The sequence below is a fragment of the Ranitomeya imitator genome, chromosome 4, assembly GCF_032444005.1.
Source record: "Ranitomeya imitator isolate aRanImi1 chromosome 4, aRanImi1.pri, whole genome shotgun sequence".
NCBI lineage: Eukaryota > Metazoa > Chordata > Amphibia > Anura > Dendrobatidae > Ranitomeya > Ranitomeya imitator.
In genome coordinates, this window is record NC_091285.1 from 352,951,784 (window position 1) to 352,978,609 (window position 26,826).

Consider the following 26,826-nt stretch of genomic DNA (forward strand, 5'->3'; position numbering starts at 1 on the left):
GCGAATCTAAGTGCAGGCCTTATTTCTCAGAGGCGCTATCAAAAATTAAAATGGTTTATAGACCAATCGAATGGTCACAGCCTACAATAAGCACGGTCACAAATTCCAAAAAATAGCAAATAATTTCATTCTTTTTTTTTTTTTATATATCTAATATATAATTGCCTAGAATACTACTTCCTGCAATTTGTGCCAACTTCCTGTCCGGAGCTAATGTCCGGAGCTAATGTCCGGAGCTAATGTCTGGAGATAAGTGACGTCAACAGTGTCCAGTGTCTGATTGGTTGCCGCCTGCTGCGAGCGACCAATCAGAAACGTGCCGTACTGTGACACACTCCGCCCGCCATTTTGGTGTGATTTTTGAATTTTTACCTCACAGCAAGTTTCTACTGCGTGGAGGCGGGCCCAGTGACGTTGCTCTTCAAGCTCCTGCCGAATTTCGTCAAAAAAATGATAATACCATTTACCAAAACTATATATATTTAGTTGTGAAGTGGTTCAGTGACATTTTCACACCAATTTTGAACTTTTGTTTGGTGTTTTCTCCATATACTGCCTATTATTCACTGACTGTTATACTGAGAGACTGCCGTTTATTAACCTCTTCTTTGCCACATTGGGTATATTGCTCTATTATTTGCCACATAAGGACATTGTCCATTATTGCCCAGCAATTTCTCTGCAATATAAACTGCCTATTTATTAATATCTGCATTCCTGCAAAGAACTATTGCCTATTATTAACTGGCTATTTTCCTACTACCTGACACTGTTCTTAAGCAAAGAACCGTTGTTGTGGCATTTGCCACAACACGCAAAGTTGTCGTCTGATGTCTTTCATCCCTCCCCTCATAAGCATGTTCATGGATCCTGTGTAACTGTACCTTAAATAACAAGAATTGTCAAGAGCTGGTGAGTGCAGCCATTTTTTGTTCTTTCTTACTATTATTTATTAATTGTATTATTTTTACATTTGAATAAATAAAGTATATATGGATTCTAGACTCCCGATTCTTTAGAATCGGGCTGCCATCTAGTATATAATAAATGTTCTTCCGATTTTGTATGTCGATTTCTCATTAGCCAGTAGTCCTTTCCCAGTGTAACTTTATATCCATCCTTTTGTTTTCATAGTTTATTTCTAATCCAGGAATACAAGAATGTGGGCTGAAAGTAGTGCGTTGTCTGTCACAATGTTCGGGGTCTCTGGAGCTGCTGTCAGAGCAGGGAGCCTTCGATACAATTTTACACAGTATCCAGATGTATCCTGGAAATGAAGGTGATGCATGGAACAAAACGTTACTGTGGAAATGAGGTCATGATGGCTACTTGATGGTTAAATTAATTGCCTCCTGGCTCAGTTTTGATCCCATTTTTTGCTTCACTATTTGGCTGAGGGCTTTAATGTGAGGGGGGAGTACTGGTTCTCTTTAAAGCGTTTTTGTTTGTTACAGTGCTGGAGTGGTGATTCTAATCTAAGGTCTCTGCCCCTAGTTTCATACTTAACAGCCGCCGTCTTCACCTTCTATTGCCACCACTCCCTTCGGTCTCTATCAGTTTTGTGACTTGCCGGACCGCTCCAGTACTTTCTGGAGAGAACTGAAGGTCATTTTTCAATGTAAGTCTATGAGGGCCTCGTTCTGGCTCCTGTAGACTTGCATTTAGAGCTTGTGACAACTATCTAATTTCCGATCGGTCAGAAGTTATGGTCTCCAGATGGCTGCATAGGACAGGAACGTTACCGAGAAAAGATGATGAGGCCGGCAGGTAACTATAAGACTATGGTCGGGGACCTTAGATTAGACGCACCACTCCAGCGCTGAATAAAAATGCCGGCATGGTGCTTTCAAAGAGACCAGTTGAGTCTTAAGGTACCTTCACACTCAGCGACGCTGCAGCGATACCGACAACGATGTCGATCGCTGCAGCGTCGCTGTTTGGTCGCTGGAGAGCTGTTACACAGACAGCTCTCCAGCGACCAACGATCCCGAAGTCCCCTGGTAACCAGGGTAAACATAGGGTTACTAAGCGCAGGGCCGCGCTTAGTAACCCGATGTTTACCCTGGTTACCAGCGTAAACGTAAAAAAACCCAAACACTACATACTTACCTTCTGCTGTCGGTCCCCGGCGCTGTGCTTCTCTGCACTCCTCTGCACTGACTGTGAGCACAGCGGCCGGAAAGCACAGCGGTGACGTCACCGCTGTGCTTTCCGGCTGGCCGGCGCTCACAGCCAGTGCAGAGGAAAGCAGAGCGTCGGGGACAGACAGCAGAAGGTAAGTATATAGTGTTTGTTTTTTTAACGTTTACACTGGTAACCAGGGTAAACAACGAGTTACTAAGCGCGGCCCTGCGCTTAGTAACCCGATTTTTACCCTGGTTACCAGTGAAGACATCGCTGAATCGGCGTCACACACGCCGATTCAGCGATGTCTGCAGGAAGTCCAGCGACGAAATAAAGTTCTGGACTTTCTGCAGCGACCAACGACATCACAGCAGGATTCTGATCGCTGCTGCGTGTCAAACACAACGATATCGCTAGCCAGGACGCTGCAACGTCACGGATCGCTAGCGATATCGTTCAGTGTGAAGGTACCTTTACAGTCAGTGCTCCATGAGAGAACTTAGATGGTACTTGTGTAATGGCTTCTTCTGTTTTGTGAGCAGGGCTGTGTGGAGTCGGTAAGCCAAACCTCCGACTCCTCAATTTCCAGGACACCGACTCCGCCAAAATGGACTCCGACTCCACAACCCTGTTTGCCAGAGAGCTAATCTGCACAATTAGTTGATTTACTTTCTGAAAAATTAATTAAGCTGAATCAGTCAGCAGGTTTTGCTATCTAATCTGAGGACAGCAAGAGGTAGGGGTTAAAACACAAATTTCAGCGATGTGTCACACGAGAGGCTGGGTGCTAAGTTTTATCACCTGGTGATTCATTGTCTGGACTACAGCAGCTGGTGCATGCTAGTCAGACTGTCTGTGAATATACAACGTACATAGAGAGCTGTGGTGTGTGTGGAGTTACCTTTCTTCATCCTATATAAAAGAACTCTGATCGTGTGAAAACAGCTGCACCCAGTAATCGAAGTGATATTTGAGTGAGTTGGATTCATGGTCTCTTTGCCTACATCATGCTGCTCACAGATGAGGTAGCAAAAGCCTAGTGACAGGTTCCTTTTAAGAATTCCATCATCTGACAATATTCAATATTTTATTGTGACTTTCTAGTGAGACTGAAATTCATATTGCATCCACTGGATGGCGGCATAGAGCAAGAACATCTACCGCGAAAGTATAAACAAATCATGTTTTTTTTTAAACTGGGTCATAATTTGCTTTTTATCTCTGCATATGTCAAGCCAAGAGAAAAAAGAAGGAAAGACGCATCTGTACTTTGTATATATTCCATTATTTATCTGCTCACTATCTTTCATTTTGTTTTATGAACCTTGTTTGTTCTTGAGTGACGCGTCAGAAGTGGTTTCTTAAACTTATTTTTGCTCATTTTTTCAGACATTCAATACTTTGGTATCTCTCTCTTGTCTTTTCTAATATCAAGAAAAAACTTGTGCATTGCAACAATGCACTTATTATCAAGTCATTTGGTTTCTACATTACAACGGTATAAGGATGCTGTCAGGATACAAGAAGAGGTCAGTGGTGTTTCAGCAGTTATTAGTATTGTTCATTACTCTGTGAATAAAATAGGTTGAACCCTCAGCTGTAAATTTTTCTTCCCTTGTATTTTTGCATTTGCAGGGATTTCGGGCTGCTCTAATCCTTATAAAGCTTTCATACAGTTTTGCAAAGCTTTTAGAGCTACAGGATTTTGACACTGTACTTTTTTATCAAATGTCTATGTGCTTGGCAAACAAACGGGATCAGAAGGTAATCCACGATTTCTGTTTATTTTGTTACATTTTCCTTCAAAGTTAATAATCTTTACAGAATGGCCATTAGATGTTTATAAGTTTAGAAATTATCCAACGATTGTGCTAGAATTAAAAAAAACAAACCAAAAACATGTTTACTGACCCCCTGTCATACTTTTGCCATCGACCCCCAGTGGTCTCCTTGCTCCTTTTTTTTGGCAGCAGTGCGTAGAAGTGACAGGGGTACAGCACCGTAGATGAATGTGTGTTTTTTATTTTAGAACTAACAAGAGCCCAGTTTTGTACTCATAAGATTCAATGAAAAAAAACTTTTGATACATTGTCAATGTTGAGAAATTAAATACTTTAGCCCCATCATATTTAGCGTAGACCTTTAAAAATTCTGTTTGTGATCTACTGCTATATACTGAGTAAAAAATGTTTTCTTTTTATCTGCATTCTTCATACGATCGCTGTCTGTGGTTTAGTTTCAGGTTTTATGTTATCGCTGTTTTGCTGAAATGACCTTGGAAGACGATTTAAAGAACAGATTGCTGGTGAAAGCCTGTGCAGAAAATCATTTGGTCATTGTGGAAGCTTTACTATTGCTTGGAGCCGATATCAATAAGATAACCAAGCCCACATCTTTAATTTTTCAGGTACACTGCAATTTAGCCTCTACTTTGGGTTGTCTTTGTAAATCTTTTCTTCTTTTTGTCACAGGTCTCTTTTCTTACCCTCCTTCATCAAACCACTTAGGTGCTATTGTTGTTGTTGACCAGGATATCTAAGGGTTTAACCCCTTAACGACCGCCGATACGCCTTTTAACGGCGGCCGCTAAGGGTACTTAAACCACAGCGCCGTTAATTAACGGCGCTGTGGAAAAAGTAAATAGCGCCCCCCAGAGTCGGATTTTCACCGGGGTCTCGGCTACCCCCGTCAGCCGAGACCCCGGAGAAAATCCGACTCTGGGGGGCGCTATTTACTTTTTCCACAGCGCCGTTAATTAACGGCGCTGTGGTTTAAGGACCCTTAGCAAAGAACATGATTCGGGGTTCTTTTTACCGACTTTGCATTTGCGATCGCCGGTAATTAACCGTTTACCGGCGATCGCAAAAAAAAAAAAAAAAAAAAACGCGATTTCTTTTTAATTTCTCTGTCCTCCGATGTGATCGCACATCAGAGGACAGAGAAATGGGGTCCCAGGTAGCCCCCCGATACTCACCTGTCTCCCCTGGTGCTCCTCGTGGCTCCCGATGGGTGCCGCCATCTTCAAAATGGCGGGCGCATGCGCAGTGCGCCCGCCGGCCCGCACCGGGAGAATCTTTGGGGTCTCGGCTGCCGGGGGTAGCCGAGACCCCAAAGAACATGATCGGGGTCGGTTTTACCGACCCCTGTTTTGCGATCGCCGGTAATTAACTGTTTACCGGCGACCGCAAAAAAAAAAAAAAAAAAAAAAAAGCAAAGTGTAATTCTCTGTCCTCTGATGTGATCGCACATCAGAGGACAGAGAAATAGGGGGATTCGGGGACCCTATCATACTCACCGGTGTCCCTGGGTCCTCCTGCTGCTCCTCCTGGCTGCCGGGGAAAAGAAAATGGCGGGCGCATGCGCAGTGCGCCCGCCATCTATCGCCATCTGCCGGCCGGCAGGAGAAGAGCAGTTGGGGCTAAAATTAGGGTTAGGGTTAGGGCTAGGGTTAGGGCTAGGGTTAGGGCTAGGGTTAGGGCTTGGGTTAGGGCTTGGGTTAGGGCTTGGGTTAGGGCTAGGGTTAGGGTTAGGGCTAGAGTTAGGGTTCGGGCTAAATTTAGGGTTAGGGTTGGGGCTAAATTCAGGGTTAGGGGTGGGGCTAAATTTAGCGTTAGGGTTGGGGCTAAATTTAGGGTTAGGGTTGGGGCTAAATTTAGGGTTAGGCTTCTTTCACACTTACGTCGGTACGGGGCGGTTGCAATGCGTCGGCCCGACATACCGACTGTTGTGAATTCTGTTGTTGGGCTCCCTCCTGTGGTCATGAATGGTACTTCGGCTGGTTCTGTCCATGGACTTCCATTAATTCGTTAGCTGGCTGCTCTATTTAACTCCACTTAGATATTTGCTCCATGCCACCTGTCAATGTTCCAGTATTGGTCTAGTTCACTCCTGGATCGTTCTTGTGACCTGTCTTCCCAGCAGAAGCTAAGTTCCAGCTTGTATTTCTTTGGTTTGCTATTTTTCTGTCCAGCTTGCTATTTTTATTGTTGTCTTGCTTGCTGGAAGCTCTGGGACGCAGAGGGAGCGCCTCCGCACCGACTCGTCCTTTATTATCAGTAACTATCAGGTCATTCCGTGTGCTCTTAACCACCAGGTCCATTATTGTCCTGACCACCAGGTCATAACAGTACAGGTGGCCCAAAGTACTAATGCATCTCAATAGAGGGATAAGAGAAGTTCTGAGACCATTTTTTTTTTCTTTGCAGTGTGTTTTGTCTCTCTTTTCCCCTTTACCTCTGGGTGGTTCAGGACACTGGTGTAAACATGGACATTCAAGGTCTGTCCTCTTGGATGGATAATCTCACTACAAGGGTACAAAACATTCAAGATTTTGTGGTTCAGAATCCGATGTCAGGGCCTAGGATTCCAATTCCTGATTTGTTTTTTGGTGATAGATCTAAGTTCTTGAATTTCAAAAATAATTGTAAATTGTTTCTTGCCTTGAAACCTCGCTCCTCAGGTGACCCTGTTCAACAAGTAAAGATCATTATTTCTTTGTTACGTGGTGACCCTCAAGACTGGGCATTTTCCCTTGCGCCTGGAGATCCGGCATTGCGTGATGTTGATGCGTTTTTCCTGGCGCTTGGATTGCTTTATGACGAACCTAATTCAGTGGATCAGGCAGAGAAAATATTGTTGGCTCTGTGTCAGGGTCAGGATGAAGCGGAGATATATTGTCAGAAGTTTAGAAAGTGGTCTGTGCTCACTCAGTGGAATGAATGTGCCTTGGCAGCAATCTTCAGAAAGGGTCTCTCTGAAGCCCTTAAGGATGTCATGGTGGGGTTTCCCATGCCTGCTGGTCTGAATGAGTCTGTCCTTGGCCATTCAGATCGATCGACGCTTGCGTGAGGGTAAAGCTGTGCACCATTTGGAGGTACTATCTGAGCATGGGCCTGAGCCTATGCAATGTGATAGGACTTTGACCAGAGCTGAACGGCAAGAACACAGACGTCGGAATGGGCTATGTTTTTACTGTGGTGATTCCACTCATGCTATCTCCAATTGTCCTAAGCGCACTAAGCGGTTCGCTAGGTCTGCCACCATTGGTACGGTACAGTCTAAATTTCTATTGTCTGTTACTCTGATTTGCTCTTTGTCACCCTATTCTGTTATGGCATTTGTGGATTCAGGCGCTGCCCTGAATTTGATGGACTTGGAGTTTGCTAGGCGCTGTGGTTTTTTCTTGGAGCCCTTGCAGTATCCTATTCCATTGAGAGGAATTGATGCTACGCCTTTGGCCAAGAATAAGCCTCAGTACTGGACCCAATTGACCATGTGCATGGCTCCTGCACATCAGGAGGATATCCGCTTTCTGGTGTTGCATAATCTGCATGATGTGGTCGTTTTGGGGTTGCCATGGCTACAGGTTCATAATCCAGTATTGGACTGGAAATCTATGTCTGTGTCCAGCTGGGGTTGCCAGGGGGTACATGGTGATGTTCCATTTTTGTCTATTTCGTCTTCCACTCCTTCTGAAGTTCCAGAGTTTTTGTCGGATTATCGGGATGTATTTGATGAGCCCAAAGCCAGTGCCCTACCTCCTCATAGGGATTGCGATTGTGCAATTGATTTGATTCCTGGTAGTAAGTAAGTTTCCTGAGGGCCGATTGTTTAATTTATCTGTGCCAGAACACGCTATGCGGAGTTATATAAAGGAATCCTTGGAGAAAGGCCATATTCGCCCGTCGTCATCACCGTTAGGAGCAGGGTTCTTTTTTGTGGCCAAGAAGGATGGTTCTTTGAGACCTTGTATTGATTACCGCCTTCTTAATAAAATTACAGTCAAATTTCAGTATCCTTTGCCGTTGCTGTCTGATTTGTTTGCTCATATTAAAAGGGCTAGTTGGTTCACCAAGATAGATCTTCGAGGGGCGTATAATCTTGTGCGTATTAAACAAGGCGATAAATGGAAAACAGCATTTAACACGCCCGAGGGCCATTTTGAGTACCTGGTTATGCCGTTCGGGCTTTCCAATGCTCCATCAGTATTTCAGTCCTTTATGCATGACATCTTCCGAGAGTACCTGGATAAATTCCTGATTGTGTATTTGGATGATATTTTGGTCTTTTCGGATGATTGGGAGTCTCATGTGAAGCAGGTCAGAATGGTGTTCCAGGTCCTTCGTGCGAATTCCTTGTTTGTGAAGGGGTCAAAGTGTCTCTTTGGAGTTCAGAAGGTTTCATTTTTGGGGTTCATTTTTTCCCCTTCTACTATCGAGATGGACCCTGTTAAAGTCCAGGCCATTTACGATTGGACTCAGCCGACATCTGTGAAGAGCCTGCAAAAGTTCCTGGGCTTTGCTAATTTTTATCGGCGTTTCATCGCTAATTTTTCTACTGTTGCTAAACCGTTGACTGATTTGACCAAGAAGGGTGCTGATGTGGTCAATTGGTCTTCTGCAGCTGTAGAGGCTTTTCAGGAGTTGAAGCGTCGTTTTTCTTCTGCCCCTGTGTTGTGCCAGCCAGATGTTTCGCTCCCGTTTCAGGTTGAGGTTGATGCTTCTGAGATTGGAGCAGGGGCTGTTTTGTCGCAAAGATGTTCTGATGGCTCGGTGATGAAGCCATGTGCTTTCTTTTCTAGAAAGTTTTCGCATGCTGAGCGTAACTATGATGTTGGTAATCGTGAGTTGTTGGCCATGAAGTGGGCATTCGAGGAGTGGCGTCATTGGCTGGAAGGAGCCAAGCATCGCGTGGTGGTCTTGACAGATCACAAGAATTTGACTTATCTTGAGTCTGCCAAACGGTTGAATCCGAGACAGGCTCGATGGTCGTTATTTTTCTCCCGTTTTGATTTTGTGGTTTCGTACCTTCCGGGCTCTAAGAATGTGAAGGCTGATGCCCTGTCAAGGAGTTTTGTGCCTGACACTCCGGGTGTTCCTGAGCCGGCGGGTATTCTCAAAGAGGGGGTAATTTTGTCTGCCATCTCCCCTGATTTGCGGCGGGTGCTTCAAAAATTTCAGGCTGATAGACCTGACCGTTGCCCAGCGGAGAAACTGTTTGTCCCTGATAGATGGACTAGTAGAGTTATCTCTGAAATTCATTGTTCAGTGTTGGCTGGGAATCCTGGAATCTTTGGTACCAGAGATTTGGTGGCTAGATCCTTCTGGTGGCCGTCTTTGTCACGGGATGTGCGTTCTTTTGTGCAGTCCTGTGGGACTTGTGCTCGGGCTAAGCCCTGCTGTTCTCGTGCCAGTGGGTTGCTTTTGCCCTTGCCGGTCCCGAAGAGGCCCTGGACGCATATTTCTATGGATTTTATTTCGGATCTCCCCGTCTCTCAAAAGATGTCGGTCATTTGGGTGGTTTGTGATCGCTTTTCTAAGATGGTCCATTTGGTACCTTTGTCTAAATTGCCTTCCTCCTCTGATTTGGTGCCATTATTTTTCCAGCATGTGGTTCGTTTACATGGTATCCCGGAGAACATCGTTTCTGACAGAGGTTCCCAGTTTGTTTCGAGGTTTTGGCGATCCTTTTGTGCTAGGATGGCCATTGATTTGTCTTTTTCCTCGGCTTTCCATCCTCAGACAAATGGCCAAACCGAACGAACTAATCAAACTTTGGAAACATATCTGAGATGCTTTGTTTCTGCTGATCAGGATGATTGGGTGTCCTTTTTTGCCGTTGGCTGAGTTCGCCCTTAATAATCGGGCCAGCTCGGCTACTTTGGTTTCGCCGTTTTTCTGCAATTCTGGTTTCCATCCTCGTTTCTCTTCAGGGCAGGTTGAGTCTTCGGACTGTCCTGGTGTAGATACTGTGGTGGATAGGTTGTAGCAGATTTGGACTCATGTGGTGGACAATTTGACATTGTCCCAGGAGAAGGCTTAACGTTTCGCTAACCGCCGGCGCTGTGTGGGTCCCCGACTTCGTGTTGGGGATTTGGTTTGGTTTTCGTCTCGTTATGTTCCTATGAAGGTTTCCTCTCCTAAGTTTAAGCCTCGTTTCATTGGTCCGTATAAGATTTCTGAGGTTATTAATCCTGTGTCATTTCGTTTGGCCCTTCCTGCTTCTTTTGCCATCCATAATGTGTTCCATAGGTCGTTATTGCGGAGAGGGAGTTGGAGTATGTGGTGGAGAAGATTTTGGATTCTCGTGTTTCGAGACGGAAACTCCAGTACCTGGTCAAGTGGAAGGGTTATGGTCAGGAAGATAATTCCTGGGTTTTTGCCTCTGATGTTCATGCTGCCGATCTGGTTCGTGCCTTTCATTTGGCTCATCCTGGTCGGCCTGGGGGCTCTGGTGAGGGTTCGGTGACCCCTCCTCAAGGGGGGGGGGGGTACTGTTGTGAATTCTGTTGTCGGGCTCCCTCCTGTGGTCATGAATGGTACTTCGGCTGGTTCTGTCCATTGACTTCCTCTGGTGGGTGTTTGAGTTTCCTTCCACAGGTGACGAGGTTAATTCGTTAGCTGGCTGCTCTATTTAACTCCACTTAGATCTTTGCTCCATGCCACCTGTCAATGTTCCAGTATTGGTCTAGTTCACTCCTGGATCGTTCTTGTGACCTGTCTTCCCAGCAGAAGCTAAGTTCCAGCTTGTATTTCTTTGGTTTGCTATTTTTCTGTCCAGCTTGCTATTTTTATTGTTGTCTTGCTTGCTGGAAGCTCTGGGACGCAGAGGGAGCGTCTCCGCACCGTGAGTCGGTGCGGAGGGTCTTTTTTGCGCCCTCTGCGTGGTCTTTTTGTAGGTTTTTGTGCTGACCGCAAAGTAACCTTTCCTATCCTCGGTCTGTTCAGTAAGTCGGGCCTCACTTTGCTAAATCTGTTTCATCTCTGTGTTTGTATTTTCATCTTTGCTCACAGTCATTATATGTGGGGGGCTGCCTTTTCCTTTGGGGAATTTCTCTGAGGCAAGGTAGGCTTTATTTTTCTATCTTCAGGGCTAGCTAGTTCCTTAGGCTGTGCCGAGTTGCATAGGGAGCGTTAGGCGCAATCCACGGCTATTTCTAGTGTGTTTGATAGGATTAGGGATTGCGGTCAGCAGAGTTCCCACGTCCCAGAGCTCGTCCTTTATTATCAGTAACTATCAGGTCATTCCGTGTGCTCTTAACCACCAGGTCCATTATTGTCCTGACCACCAGGTCATAACAACCGACGCACGTTGTGAAAATTGTGCACAACGTGGGCAGGGGATGTAGTTTTTCAACGCATCCGCTGCCCAATCTATGTCCTGGGGAGGAGGGGGCGGAGTTACGGCCATGCATGCGCGGTCAGAAATGGCAGACGCGACGTACAAAAAAACGTTACATTGAACGTTTTTTGTGCCGACGGTCCGCCAAAACACAACTGATCCAGTGCACGACGGACGCGACGTGTGGCCATCCGTCACGATCCGTCGGCAATACAAGTCTATGGGCAAAAAACGCATCCTGCGGGCACATTTGCAGGATCCGTTTTTTGTCCAAAACGATGGATTGCGACGGATGCCAAACGACGCAAGTGTGAAAGTCGCCTTAGGGCTAGGGTTAGGGTTGGGGCTAAAGTTAGGGTTAGGGTTTGGATTAGGGTTGGTATTGGGGTTAGGGTTGGCATTAGGGTTACGCTTGGGATTAGGGTTAGGTTTGGGATTAGGGTTAAGGTTAGGGTTGTGATTAGGGGTGTATTGGGATTAGGGTTAGGTTTGAGGTTGGGGTTGAGATTAGGATTAGGGGTGTGTTGGATTTAGGGTTTTGATTAGGGTTATGGTTAGGGTTGACATTAGGGTTGTTTTGGGGTAAGGGTTGTGATTATCGTTAGGGTTAGTGATTAGGATTATGGATCGGGTTGGGATTAGGGTTAGGGGTGTGTTGGGGTTAGGGTTGGAGCTAGAATTGGGGGGTTTCCACTCTTTAGGTACATCAGGGGGTCTCCAAACACGACAGCCAATTTTGTTCTCAAAAAGTCAAATGGTGCTCCCTCCCTTCTGAGCTCTGCCGTGCGCCCAAACAGTGGTTTATCCCCACATTTGGGGCATCAGCGTACTCAGGATAAATTGGACAACAACTTTAGTGGTCCAATTTCTCCTGTTACCCTTGTGAAAATAAAAACTTGGGGGCTACAAAATCTTTTTTGTGGAAAAAAAAATATTTTTTTATTTTCACGACTCTGCATTCTAAACTTCTTTGAAGCACTTGGGCATTCAAAGTTCTCACCACACATCTAGATAAGTTCCATGGGGGTCTAGTTTCCAAAATGGGGTCACTTGTGGGGGGTTACTACTGTTTAGGTACATCAGGGGCTCTGCAATCGCAACATAATGCCCACAGACCATTCTTTCAAAGTCTGCATTCCAAAACGGCGCTCCTTCCTTCCGAGCTCTGCCGTGCGCCCAAACAGTTGTATACCCCCACATATGGGGTACCAGCATACTCAGGACAAATTGGACAACAACTTTTGGGGTCCGATTTCTCTTGTTACGCTTGTGAAAATAAAAACTTGGAGGCTACAATATCTTTTTGTGGAAAAAAAAATATTTTTTATTTTCACGACTCTGCATTCTAAACTTCTTTGAAGCACTTGGGCATTCAAAGTTCTCACCACACATCTAGATAAGTTCCATGGGGGTCTAGTTTCCAAAATGGTGTCACTTGTGGGGGGTTTCCACTGTTTAGGCACATCAGGGGCTCTCCAAACGCGACATGGCGTCTGATCTCAATTCCAGACAATTCTACATTGAAAAAGTAAAACGGCACTCCTTCTCTTCCAAGCTCTGCGGTGCGCCCAAACAGTGGTTTACCCCCACATATTGGGTATTGACGTACTCAGGAGAAATTGCCCTACAACTTTTGTGGTCTAATTTCTCCTGTTAGCCTTGTGAAAATAAAAATTTGGGGGCTAAAAGATCATTCTTGTAGAAAAAATGCGATTTTTTGTTTTCACGGCTCAACGTTATAAACTTCTGTGAAGCACATGGGGGATCAAAGTGCTCACCACACATCTAGATAAGTTCCTTAAGGGGTCTAGTTTCCAAAATGGTGTCACTTGTGGGGGGTTTCCACTGTTTAGGCACATCAGGGGCTCTCCAAACGCGACATGGCGTCCAATCTCAATTCCTGCCAATTCTACATTGAAAAAGTAAAACGGTGCTCCTTCACTTCCAAGCTCTGCGGTGCGCCCAAACAGTGGTTTACTCACACATATGGGGTATCGACGTATTCAGGAGAAATTGCATAACAAAATTTATGGTAACATTTCTGTTTTTACACTTGTGAAAATAAAAAAAAATGGTTCTGAATTAAAATGTTTGCAAAAAAAAGTTAAATGTTCATTTTTTCCTTCCACATTGTTTCAGTTCCTGTGAAGCACGTAAAGGGTTAATAAACTTCTTGAATGTGGTTTGGAGAACCTTGAGGGGTGTAGTTTTTAGAAAGGTGTCACACTTGGTTATTCTCTATCATATAGACCCCTCAAAATCACTTCACATGTGATGCGGTCCCTAAAAAAAAAGGTGTTGTAAAAATGAGAAATTGCTGGTCAACTTTTAACCCTTATAACTCCCTAACAAAAAAAAAATTTGTTTCCACAATTGTGCTGATGTAAAGTAGACATGTGGGAAATGTTATTTATTAACTATTTTTTGTGACATATCTCTCTGATTTAAGGGCATAAAAATACAAAGTTTGAAAATTGCAAAATTTTAAAAATGTTCGCCATATTTCCGCTTTTTTCATAAATAATCGCAAGTAATATCGAAGAAATGTTACCACTATCATGAAGTACAATATGTCACGAAAAAACGTTCTCAGAATCAGCGGGATCCGTTGAAGCGTTCCAGAGTTATAACCTCATAAAGTGACAGTGGTCAGAATTGCAAAAATTGGCTCGGTCATTAACCCCTTTACCCCCAAGGGTGGTTTGCACGTCAATGACCAGGCCACTTTTTACAATTCTGACCACTGTCCCTTTATGAGGTTATAACTCTGGAACGCTTCAACGGATCCTGGTGATTCTGACACTGTTTCCTCGTGACATATTGTACTTCATGATAGTGGTAAAATTTCTTTGATAGTACCTACATTTATTTGTGAAAAAAACGGAAATTTGGCGAAAATTTTGAAAATTTCGCAATTTTCAAACTTTGAATTTTTATGCAATTAAATCACAGAGATATGTCACACAAAATACTTAATAAGTAACATTTCCCACATGTCTACTTTACATCAGCATAATTTTGGAACCAAATTTTTTTTTGTTAGGGAGTTCTAAGGGTTAAAAGTTGACCAGCAATTTCTCATTTTTACAACACCATTTTTTTTTAGGGACCACATCTCATTTGAAGTCATTTTGAGTGGTCTATATGATAGAAAATACCCAAGTGTGACACCATTCTAAAAACTGCACCCCTCAAGGTGCTCAAAACCACATTCAAGAAGTTTATTAACCCTTCAGGTGTTTCATAGGAATTTTTGGAATGTTTAAATAAAAATGAACATTTAACTTTTTTTCACAAAAAATTTACTTCAGCTCCAATTTGTTTTATTTTACCAAGGGTAACAGGAGAAAATGGACCCCAAAAGTTCTTGTTCAATTTGTCCTGAGTACGCCGATACCCCATATGTGGGGGTAAACCACTGTTTGGGTGCATGACAGAGCTTGGAAGCGAATGAGGGCAATTTGACTTTTCAATGCAAAATTGACAGGAATTGAGATGGGACGCCATGTTGCGTTTGGAGAGCCACTGATGTGCCTAAACATTGAAACCCCCCACAAGTGACACCATTTTGGAAAGTAGACCCCCTAAGGAACTTATCTGGATGTGTGGTGAGCACTTTGACCCACCAAGTGCTTCACAGAAGTTTATAATGCAGAACCGTAAAAAAAAAATCATATTTTTTCACAAAAATTATATTTTTGCCCCCAATTTTTTATTTTTCCAAGGGTAAGAAGAAATTGGACCTCAAAAGTTGTTGTACAATTTGTCCTGAGTACACTGATACCCCATATGTGGGGGTAAACCACTGTTTGGGCACATGGTAGAGCTCGGAAGGGAAGGAGCACCGTTTGACTTTTCATGCCAAATTGACAGGAATTGAGATTGGACGCCATGTTGCATTTGGAGAGCCACTGATGTGCCTAAACATTGAAACCCCCCACAAGTGACACCATTTTGGAAAGTAGACCCCCTAAGGAACTTATCTGGATGTGTGGTGACCACTTTGACCCACCAAGGGCTTCACAGAAGTTTATAATGCAGAGCCATAAAAATAAAACACATTTTTTTTCCCACAAAAATTATTTTTTAGCTCCCAGTTTTGTATTTTCCCTAAGGTAACAGGAGAAATTGGACCCCAAAAGTTGTTGTCCAATTTGTCCTGAGTGCGCTGATACCCCATATGTTGGGGTAAACCCCTGTTTGGGCACACGGGAGAGCTCGGAAGGGAAGGAGCACTGTTTTACTTTTTCAACGCAGAATTGGCTGGAATTGAGATCGGACGCCATGTCGTGTTTGGAGAGCCCCTGATGTGCCTAAACAGTGGAAACCCCCCAATTATAACTGAAACCCTAATCTAAACACACCCCTAACCCTAATTCCAACGGTAACCCTAACCACACCTCTAACCCTGACACACCCCTAACCCTAATCCCAACCCTATTCCCAACTGTAAATGTAATCTAAACCCTAACCCTAACTTTAGCCCCAACCCTAACTGTAGCCCCAACCCTAGCCCCAACCCTAACCCTAACCCTAGCCCTAATCCTAGCCCTAATCCTAGCCCTAACCCTAGCCCTAACCCTAGCCCTAACCCTAGCCCTAATCCTAACCCTAGCCCTAACCCTAGCCCTAACCCTAACCCTAACCCTAACCCTAGCCCTAACCCTAGCCCTAACCCTAGCCCTAACCCTAGCCCTAATGGGAAAATGGAAATAAATACATTTTTTTTATTTTTCCCTAACTAAGGGGGTGATGAAGGGGGGTTTGATTTACTTTTATAGCCAGTTTTTTAGCGGATTTTTATGATTGGCAGCCGTCACACACTGAAAGACGCTTTTTATTGCAAAAAATATTTTTTGCGTTAACCACATTTTGAGAGCTATAATTTTTCCATATTTTGGTTCACAGAGTCATGTGAGGTCTTGTTTTTTGCGGGACGAGTTGACGTTTTTATTGGTAACATTTTCAGGCACGTGACATTTTTTGATCGCTTTTTATTCCGATTTTTGTGAGGAAGAATTACCAAAAACCAGCTATTCATGAATTTCTTTTGGGGGAGGCGTTTATACCGTTCCGCGTTTGGTAAAATGGATAAAGCAGTTTTATTCTTCGGTTCAGTATGATTACAGCAACACCTCATTTATATCATTTTTTTATGTTTTGGCGCTTTTATACGATAAAAACTATTTTACAGAAAAAATAATTATTTTTGCATCGCTTTATTCTCAGGACTATAACTTTTTTATTTCTTTGCTAATGATGCTGTATGGCAGTTCGTTTTTTGCGGGACAAGATGACGCTTTCAGCGGTACCATGGTTATTTATATCTGTCTTTTTGATCGCGTGTTATTCCACTTTTTGTTCGGCGGTATGATAATAAAGCGTTGTTTTTTGCCTCGTTTTTTTTTTTTTTTTGTTACGGTGTTTACTGAAGGGGTTAACTAGTGGGCCAGTTTTATAGGTCGGGTCGTTACGGACGCGGCGATACTAAATATGTGTACTTTTATTGTTTTTTTTTTTATTTAGATGAAGAAATGTATTTATGGGAATAATATTTTTTTTTTTTTTTCATTATTTAGGAATATTTTTTTTTTTTTACATATTTGGAAATTTTTTTTTTAACTTTTTTATTTTGTCCCAGGGGGGGGACATCACAGATCGATGATCTGACAGTTTGCACAGCACTCTGATCACCGATCTGATAGCAGTGCAGGCTGCTTCACAGTGCCTGCTCTGAGCAGGCTCTGTGAAGCCACCTCCCTCCCTGCAGGACCCGGATCTGCGGCCATCTTGGATCCGGGTCTGGAGCAAGCAGGGAGGGAGGTAAGACCCTCGCAGCAACGCGATCACATCGCGATCATCTTTGATCGCGGTGTGCCGGGGGTTAATGTGCGGGGGCGGTCCGTGACCGCTCCTGGCACATAGTGCTTATCGCAGCTGACACCCGGCCGCGATCGGCGGCGCTCCCCCCGTGAGCGCTGCCGATCGCTATGACGTACTATCCCGTCCAGGGTCAGATAGGCCCAGGGCACCTCGACGGGATAGTACGTCTAAGGTCACAGAGGGGTTAAGTACCAAATTGGCTCTCTCACTAAGGGGTTAATCTGTTAAAATCAGATTATATCCCGCTTCATACACTTAACATGCATAATTGAAGTATTTGAATATAGCTTATCCCTTCACTTCCGAAGGTTTCACACTTCAGTTTACTTTTTGTTTTTTGTATATATTCTTTATTTGAAAATTTAAAAAATATAACAGGAAAGGAAAAAAATGTAAATATTTTCCAGAAATAGTAAAAGTATAGAAAAACAAACAAACAAAAATACAATCGTAATAAACCACAGCGATAACGCTACAAGGCTGCAGATTTGCGAACCAAAATGGTTGTAAGAAGAATTTAAAAGACAAGGGGCACTGGTGGGGAGGGACACGGAAAGGAAAGGGTAGGGAGTCAGAAAGTCCTCCCTAAAATATAGAGATTAACTGAGCGATTTGGGAGATCAAACTCAAATCAAGGCATCAACATTACAGAAAAGACTATATGTAAAGAAGAAAGAGAAAAAGGGAATAACAAAAGAAATTTGTAGGGAGACAGAAATTAAGGATTACCGGTTGTGCCTATTTGGTGATCCTCTGAGGCGTTCAACTAGGCTATCCATGCGTTTAGAGTCTTTTGGTTTTTAGATCCTGAAAGTCTAATTTTCTCGTATATACCGATTTGGTTAGATTCTTTTATCCGTTCTTTGCAAGTAAGGGTCTCTGCATCTATCCAAAGTCTTGCGATAGTTATTTTAGCTGCGTTGAGCAGGTGAGGTATCAGTGAGCCTTTTTTAACGTGTAAATTTGAAGGATCCAGATTGAATAGAATGAAACTTGACGTTAGTGGGATGTCTACGTTTAAGGTTTTCTTCATATGCTCTCTAACTCTCTCCCAGAAACTTTTAATTTTTGTGCCTTCCAACCAAATATGAGATGCAGAACCCTTCTCTTTGGTGCATCTCCAACAAAGAGGGGAGATTGAGCTGTCTATTTTATTCAATATGTCAGGTGTTTTATACCATCTTGATATGATTTTATAGTTACAGTAAGTTCTTGGAATCTCACTGAAGATGTTCGGAAGTGCATGTTCTGGAAGATTGTATGAATTTCTTCTGGGAGAAATTTTGTGTTTAGTTCTAATTCAGTTTACTTTTTATATATATATATATTTATATATATTTATATTTTTAGGTTTGTGAGAAGGGAACAAATGCTAAGCTGGTGGAGCTTTTGCTAAATCATGGAGTTCATGAACAGGATTCACGGAAGGCTCTTGAAGCGAGCATTAAGAATGGCAATAATGAGGTTATCAGCTTGCTGCTGAAAAAACTTGGCTTAGATGCGGCTAATAACAGCATTTGCTTGGGAGGTTTTCATATGGGAAAGATCCAACCTTCATGGCTTAATCCTCTGTTCTCAGAAAAACAAAATGCACTTAAAAATCCTTCAGTAGATCTTGAAGCTAACCAAGGTATGTTTTTTGTTTGCATGTTTTATCTTATTTTTATACTAATGAGGCTGCTATCATTACCAGAGCACACTGTTCACATTTTCTCCACTGAAACAAAACATCACCTACAACTCTCGGCCACAAGACAGTAATCTATGATCAACCGATGCAGAATCTAAAGAGAGAAACAGATATAAAAGTCCTTTTTTTTAATTAGTCTATTTAAGATGATGAAGAAAAAAAACAGGAATTTTGGTTGCTCACCGTAAAATCTGTTTCTCGGAGCCTTCATTGGGGACACAGGAAACCACGGGTGTATGCTACTGCCACTAGGAGGCTGACACTATGCACAAAAATATTAGATCCTCCTTTGCAGTGTACACGCCACCGACTGGCACTAGTTTAATCAGTTAGTGAGAAAGCAGTAGGAGACGCTTCTTGTAAAAGAAACAAACACAACTCAAACTGTAACAATATAACACAGTAAAACATGGGAATGTGCTGTGTCCCCAATGAATTCTCCGAGAAACAGATTTTACGGTGAGTAACCAAAAATCCTGTTTTCTCTATCACTTCATTGGAGGACACTGGAAACCATGGGATGTCCCAAAACAGTCCCTGGGGGGAACAGTTAACAAAAACTGACATTGCGAATACACACATATATTGTCAAAAGTGAACCTACTACTGACACTGAGGGTTGCTCCCAAGCATATATTAGTCCTATAGAGAAAAATGGAGCAAAAATGCTCTCAATAACTGTGGTGAGGCAAATTGTAAAAAAATATAGATTTTGTTTAGAACTCACTCACAAACAGAAATTATAATTACCACATACAAATATATGGACAAGTGAAAGAGAGGGGAGGAATGCCAGATACACAACATCTCCATCTGATTCCCTCAAAGCATCAAATGAGGGCACATAGTATCAAAACTTCATTATAATTAGTCTCCAATAGGAGTCATCATTAATTTATAAAATATCTACATATGAAGGGGTTAGCATAATGTATGTCTGCATTAGCATAATGTATGTCTGCAGACAAGTGTTGTTACTATCCCTACATATAAAGTGCCACTCATAGTGCAAGATTCTGATAGTTCTTACCCATGTGGGGAGCAAAAAGCAGTGGCTCGATGATCAAAAATGCATGTATCCATAGCCCCGACGAGCGTTTCGCGTATTCCGGCTTCTTCGGGGGCTTCGGGAGGGAAGAGCAGAAACTTCGTTCAGGTTGGAAAATACATCACTGCCACCTGCAAGACCCGTCTACCTACGCTGGCGTCTGCCGAAGTGTAGATATGGACCCTATAAAATTTGGCGACCGTGTGGATGGATGACCAGGTTGCCGCTTTGCAGAGTTGCAGGGTGGACGCCCTATGGTGTACCGCCCAGGGGGTGCCCACTCCCCAGGTAGAGTGTGCCTTAATCCCAGGGGGAAGTGCTCTGTTCTTTACCCAGTATGCCTCCAAAATTGCCTTCCGGATCCAGCGAGCAATCTTGGCCTTAAGGCCTCTACACGCACCCTCAGGAATGACAAAAAGAGAGTCTGTATTCCTAACAGGGGCGGTTCTAGCCACATAGACCCACACCGTCCTGACCAGGTCTAACCTGTTCAGTGAATGCTCTAGAGCAGGGGTGGGGAATCTTGTCTGTGAAGGGCCATTTGGATATTTACACCATCCTTCGGGGGCTGTACAAACTCCGCCCACAAAGTATATCCTGACTCTGGCACTGATGTCAGGACGTAATCTTTCATTGCATGCCCTTCAATGTTCAGTAGTGAACACTGTGTGTGTGTGTGTGTGCGTGCGCTAACAGAGCAAGAAAAAATTAATGAGCTGGTGGCAATCAAAATACAGCTCCTTGCCCAAGAATGCGGTCCCTGAGAATCTGCTGGAGGGCCTGATAAAAGGTCATCAAGGGCTGTAAATAGCCCTGGGGCCTGAGGTTCCCCACCCCTGCTCTAGAGGATAAGTTGGATGCGGGCAAAAGGAAGGGAGGACAATATCCTCATTTAGGTGAAGGGCTGACCCCAGCTTGGGAAGGAAAGGAGGTAGAGACTGCAAAACCACCTTGTCCTTGTGGAGGCGACAGGAAAGGGGGTGACAGGAAAGAGTCGCCAGTTCCGAGACGTGCCTAATGGAGGTGATGGCCAAAAGAAACACCACGTTCCAAGACAGAATGGAAGGAGAGACCTCTCGGAGTGATTCAAAGGGAGAACTCCTAAGGGCCTCCAGAACTAGATTAAGGTCCCAGGGCTCCACTGGTGTCTGGTACGGGGGAGCCGCGGGTGCTATACCTTGGAGAAAGGTTCTGATCTGAGAACGGGAGGATACAATTTTTTGAAAAAGAATAGGAAGTGCTGACACCTTGCTCTTTAGTTAACTAAGGGTACCGTCACACATAACGATCGTTAACGATATCGTTGCTTTTTGTGATGTAGCAACGATATCGTTAACTAAATCGTTATGTGTGACAGCGACCAACGATCAGGCCCCTGCTGGGAGATCGTTGGTCGCTGGGGAAAGTCCAGCACTTTATTTTGTCGCTGGATCTCCCGCTGACATCGCTGAATCGGCGTGTGTGACGCCGATTCAGCGATGTCGTCACTGGTAACCAGGGTAAACATCGGGTTACTAAGCGCAGGGCCGCACTTAGTAACCCGATGTTTACCCTGGTTACCGTTGTAAATGTAAAAAAACAAACACTACATACTTACATTCCCGGTGTCTGGTCACGTCCCTCGCCTTCAGCTTCCCGCACTGACTGGTGAGCGCCGGCCAGCCGTAAAGCAAAGCACAGCGGTGACGTCACCGCTGTACTTTACGGCCGGCGCTCAGTCAGTGCTGGAAGCTGAAGGCGAGGGACCTGACCAGACACCGGGAATGTAAGTATGTAGTGTTTGTTTTTTTACATTTACAATGGTAACCAGGGTAAACATCGGGTTACTAAGCGCGGCACTGCACTTAGTAACCCGATGTTTACCCTGGTTACCGGGGACTTCAGGATCGTTGGTCGATGGAGAGCTGTCTGTGTGACAGCTCTCCAGCGACCAAACAGCGACGCTGCAGCGATCGACATCGTTGTCGGTATCGCTGCAGCGTCGCTTAGTGTGACGGTACCTCTAGAGCAAGACCAGCGTTAAGTCCCGCCTGGAGAAACGCCAGAATGGAAGGGAGCGCAAAGGACATAGACTGGATGTGATTAGACTCACACCAGCTGAAATAGACTTTCCAAGTCCTATAATAGACCCGGAACAACGACGGCTTATTAGCCTGGACCATGGTCTGAATCACCCGATCTGAAAACCTGGAGGCTCTTAAAACTGCGGTTACAACAGCCACGCCATTAAATTGAGCGAGCAAGAATTCTGGTGGCAGATCGGCCCTTGGGACAGAAGATTTGGTCTTTCTGGGAGCTTCCAGGGGGCTTCCGCGAGAAGATTGACAATCTCTATGAACCGAGACCTCCTGGGCCAATCCGATGCTATCAGAACGACTGACATCCCTTCCGCCTTGGTCTTCTTCAACAGCCTTTGAAAGAAGTGGGAGGGGAGGAAACAGGGAAGAACAAACTATGACCAGGGTATTGCAAGAGCGTCAGCGTCCACCATGAGAGGATCGCGGGACCTGGAAATGAACCATGGAACCTTCCTGTTCAGCCGGGATGCCATGAGGTCTACATCCAGAGTGCCCCATCGAAGGGCAAATCTAATGGAAGACTTCCGATGTAAAGACCACTCTCCCACTGTGAGACCCTCGTGGCTGAGAAAGTCCCAATTGTTCACCCCGGGAATAACCTACCTGAACCTCCTTAACACCTCTGGACAAGAACCTGAGAGGGAGAAAAAAGGAGATGTACCTCTTCATTGAAGACCATCAATAGATGTCTGACATTTCCCTCTCTGTGGGTGGCACCATAATAACACCCCGGCAGCAGGCGCGCTGTCTGGGTGTTATGTTTGACTCCGATCTCTCCTTCACCTCCCATATACAGGGTGGAGCGCGGTAATTTGCTGATTTGGGAATGAAATAAAAAAATTATGATCATTAGAAAAATTTATTTTATATTTTAATTATACTGAACAGTAATGGAATTTTTAAATTACATGGTTTTAAATAGTGTATCTGGCAAATGTCGACCTTCGCTATCCACACACTGCTGCATACGTTTTCTGAAGTTTTCATGAACTCTAACAAGCATGTCCACTGGTATTCTGCCAATTTCAGCTTCAATATTGTTCCTTAGGTCTTCCAAGGTGTTGGGACGGTCGTGTCAAATAGTCCCATGCTGACAAATGTTGGACCACGCACATTTTATACGCGTGAAAATTCAGTTCATCATGAAGAATCCGGTGGAGAGAACGTCTTGAAATGCCAAGAGCAAATGATTGCTTCCGAGCAGAGCGTTTCGGAGATTGCAGTACTGCTGCTCTAACTCTCTCGATGTTTTGTGGTGTTGTAATCCTTCTCTCAGGTCCCCTTCGTACACATGACACATTCCCTGCTGTTCTGAATGCATTCACCCAATTTACAATTGATTGCCGTCCAGGAACACGTCCGCGTGGAGGAACAGCGAATTGTAAACGAAAAGCACGCTGCACTGCAATGATCGAGTGGGCATTTGAAAAATACGCTTCAACACAAAATGACCTTTCCTCACGTGTCCACTGCATGATGGCAACTGAAAGGCAGAGGAATACAAATCTCCCATCAGCCACTGTAAGCCACACCCACTCTCCCCTCTCTTCGACCGACAGTGCCGCCACAGCATGCAGTGCAAAAAAGCAAATTACCGCGCTCCACCCTGTACAATCTCTTGCCCGCTCGTGCCGCTTACACCTAAAGAACATCTCTAGAATCCGCCCTTTTCTCACCATGGAGACAGCTAAAACCCTCACTGTCACCCTGATCCACTCCCGCCTGGACTACTGTAACGCTCTATTAATTGGCCTCCCCTTCACTCGACTTTCCCCTCTCCAGTCCATCCTTAATGCAGCAGCCAGGGTCGTCCATCTGGCTAATCGTTACTCGGACGCGTCCGCTCTTCGCCAGTCGTTACACTGGCTACCCATTCATTACAGGATACAATTCAAAGTACTTGTTCTCACCCACAAAGCTCTCCACAGTGCGGCACCCCCTTACATCTCCTCCCTCATTTCTGTCTATCAGCCTAACAGACCACTGCGCTCTGCAAATGACTTTCGATTAACCTCTGCACTAATCCGTACCTCCCACTCCCGACTCCAAGACTTCTCCCGTGCTGCGCAAATCCTCTGGAATGCTCTACCCCAAGATATTAGGACCATCCATAATTTGCATATTTTTAGGCGCTCGCTCAAAACACATTTGTTCAGAGCGGCCTATCACGTTCACTAATCAAAGTTATGTTATGTTTGTGTGTGTGTAGCCCATTCACTATCCCCATCTATTCCCCAACCCCTGAAGATGGCTGGATCATCATTGTAAATACATCATTGTAAATACACACCTGTACTTTGCATCTCCCCCTCCTCATTGTAGATTGTAAGCTCTCACGAGCAGGGTCGTCTTATTTTGCTTTAATTATTGTATTGTTAACGTTGTTACTTATGACTTTTGTGTTTGAAACTGTTAAACTGTAAAGCGCTGCGGAATATGTTGGCGCTATATAAATAAAGATTATTATTATTATTATGTCCGAGCCTCTTGGATTGAGGGGCATCCATGCCTCCTGAAACGACAGGTTCTGGTGGGCAAGTGGGTAGGAGACGGGGGCCAGGACTAAAGTTTGGATCACCTAAACACTCTTCATGTGTTAGGCCTTGGGTTCCTGCCAGGTAGACGTATAAGAATACGGGGTGGCAGTACACACCGTACTCAGTCTCTGTGACTGTTCACACTGTATCCCTCCAGAGGTAAAGGAGAAGATCCATCTAAAAAATAAGGGAGATGTTACAGGAAAACGCCAAAAACTGAGGTGGATATGGGTATAGTAAAAGACATGTGTCCACCTACTACTGGCACTAAGCTAAAACTGATTAACCTAGTGCCACTCGGTGAGGAGTACACTGCGGAAGAGGTGCTAATTTTTTTTCTACATAGTGGCAGCCTCCTAGTGGCAGCAGTATACACCCATGGTTTCCTGTGTCCCCCAATGAAGTGATAGAGAAAACAGCAATAAAACAATACAAAACTGTTATCTAATGTGAGGGGTTGACTCACTCAGCTGCTTCCAAAGGTAGACACAGGAACGCGTCTTGTGGTACAATACCTGCTGGTTTATTATGGAACAGCATAAACCTTAGCAGGGTTCAGCAAAGTAAACATGGCCTTTCTGGCATAATGACAAAACAAAAAGATAATGTAGCAAAGTCCATATGTCTGAGGGATTTGCCCGCTCAGACGATCATGTGTCTTCAACTCCACATGGAGCCACGTTGTCTGGTGTCTCTCCTCTGCAAACCACAACACAGAAAAAAAAATAGTGGCTGTACATTTAACATCCCAGCAACACCCTTGAGGTGGAGATATGGTGAGTAGTCATCTAGCCCATCTCTTATTTTCCTACAAATCTGTCCCAACATTGATGATTAACGCCTTCAGCATATAGCGTGATGAAGAGAAACTTACAGGTTTTTAGATCACGGAAGAAAGCAATCTTCGTGACACATATCTCCCCTCATATACCGTGCCAGTGACCCTGTCACACTAATCAAACAAGTGGTCATATATACAAGAAAAAAAGAAGTCATATTGTTACAGTCTGGGAGAACATATACATGGAGCAGATGTATATGGGCTAAAAAAGACATCTGGACTGATTCAGAGACCCAAGCAAAATGTGAAAGCAACGCTGGTACTAGGTCTCCATCACTACAAAGAAAAAAGAAAGAAACTAAAAGAAAAGCAGAACACATATACCGTATATACTCGAGTATAAGCCGAGATTTTCAGCCCAAAATTTTGGGCTGAAAGTGCCCCTCTCGGCTTATACTCGAGTCACGGTAGCGGTGGGGTCGGCGGGTGAGGGGGAGAGGGCGCTGAGGCATACTTACCTAGTCCCAGCGATCCTGGCGCTCCCCCTGCCGTCCCACGGTCTTCTGTGCTGCAGCTCTTCCCCCGTTCAGCGGTCACGTGGGACCGCTCATTAGAGAAATGAATAGGCGGCTCCACCTCCCATAGGGGTGGAGCCGCCTATTCATTTCTCTAATCAGCGGTAACGGTGACTGCTGATAGAGGAAGAGGCTGCAGCACAGAAGACCGTGAGACAGGCGGGGAGCGCCAGGACCGCCAGGACTAGGTAAGTATTTTATATTCACCTGTCCGCGTTCCAGCCGCCGGGCGTCGCTCCATCTTCCCGGCGTCTCTGCGCTCTGACTGTTAGGTCAGAGGGCGCGATGACGCATATAGTGTGCGCGGCGCCCTCTGCCTGATCAGTCAGTGTGCAGAGACGCCGGAACGAGACGCCGGGAGCTGCAAGCAAGAGAGGTGAGTATGGCTTTTTTTTTTTATTATTGCAGCAGCAGCAGCAATGGCAGAACTTTCTATGGCACAGCTATGGGGCAGTACTGAACAGAACACAGCACTATATGGCAGCTATGGGGCAGTACTGAATGGCACACAGCACTATATGGCAGCTATGGGGCAGTACTGAACGGCGCACAGCACTATATGGCAGCTATGGGGCAGTACTGAACGGCACACAGCACTATATGGCAACTATGGGGCAGTACTGAACGGCACACAGCACTATATGGCAGCTATGGGGCAGTACTGAACGGCACACAGCACTATATGGCAGCTATGGGGCAGTACTGAATGGCACACAGCACTATATGGCAGCTATGGGGCAGTACTGAAGGGCACACAGCACTATATGGCAGCTATGGGGCAGTACTGAACGGCACACAGCACTATATGGCAGCTATGGGGCAGTACTGAACGGCGCAGAGCACTATATGGCAGCTATGGGGCAATACTGAACGGCGCAGAGCACTATATGGCAGCTATGGGGCAATACTGAATGGCGCAGAGCACTATATGGCACAGCTATGGGGCAATAATGAACGGCGCAGAGCACTATATGGCATAGCTATGGGGCA

At 44.7% G+C, this 26,826-nt stretch overlaps 1 protein-coding gene across 2 annotated transcripts in view; it reads left to right on the forward strand.

Moving 5' to 3' along the window:
- The window catches only part of LRRK2 (leucine rich repeat kinase 2), a 321,822-nt gene that overhangs the window by 84,023 nt on the left and 210,973 nt on the right, over nucleotides 1–26,826 (forward strand). For both annotated transcript variants that reach the window (XM_069765011.1, XM_069765012.1), the window contains exons 16-20: nucleotides 1,135–1,279; nucleotides 3,514–3,653; nucleotides 3,760–3,888; nucleotides 4,361–4,531; nucleotides 18,478–18,757. In XM_069765011.1, the coding sequence (XP_069621112.1) occupies nucleotides 1,135–1,279; nucleotides 3,514–3,653; nucleotides 3,760–3,888; nucleotides 4,361–4,531; nucleotides 18,478–18,757 (865 nt within the window). The remainder of the gene's footprint in view (nucleotides 1–1,134; nucleotides 1,280–3,513; nucleotides 3,654–3,759; nucleotides 3,889–4,360; nucleotides 4,532–18,477; nucleotides 18,758–26,826) is intronic.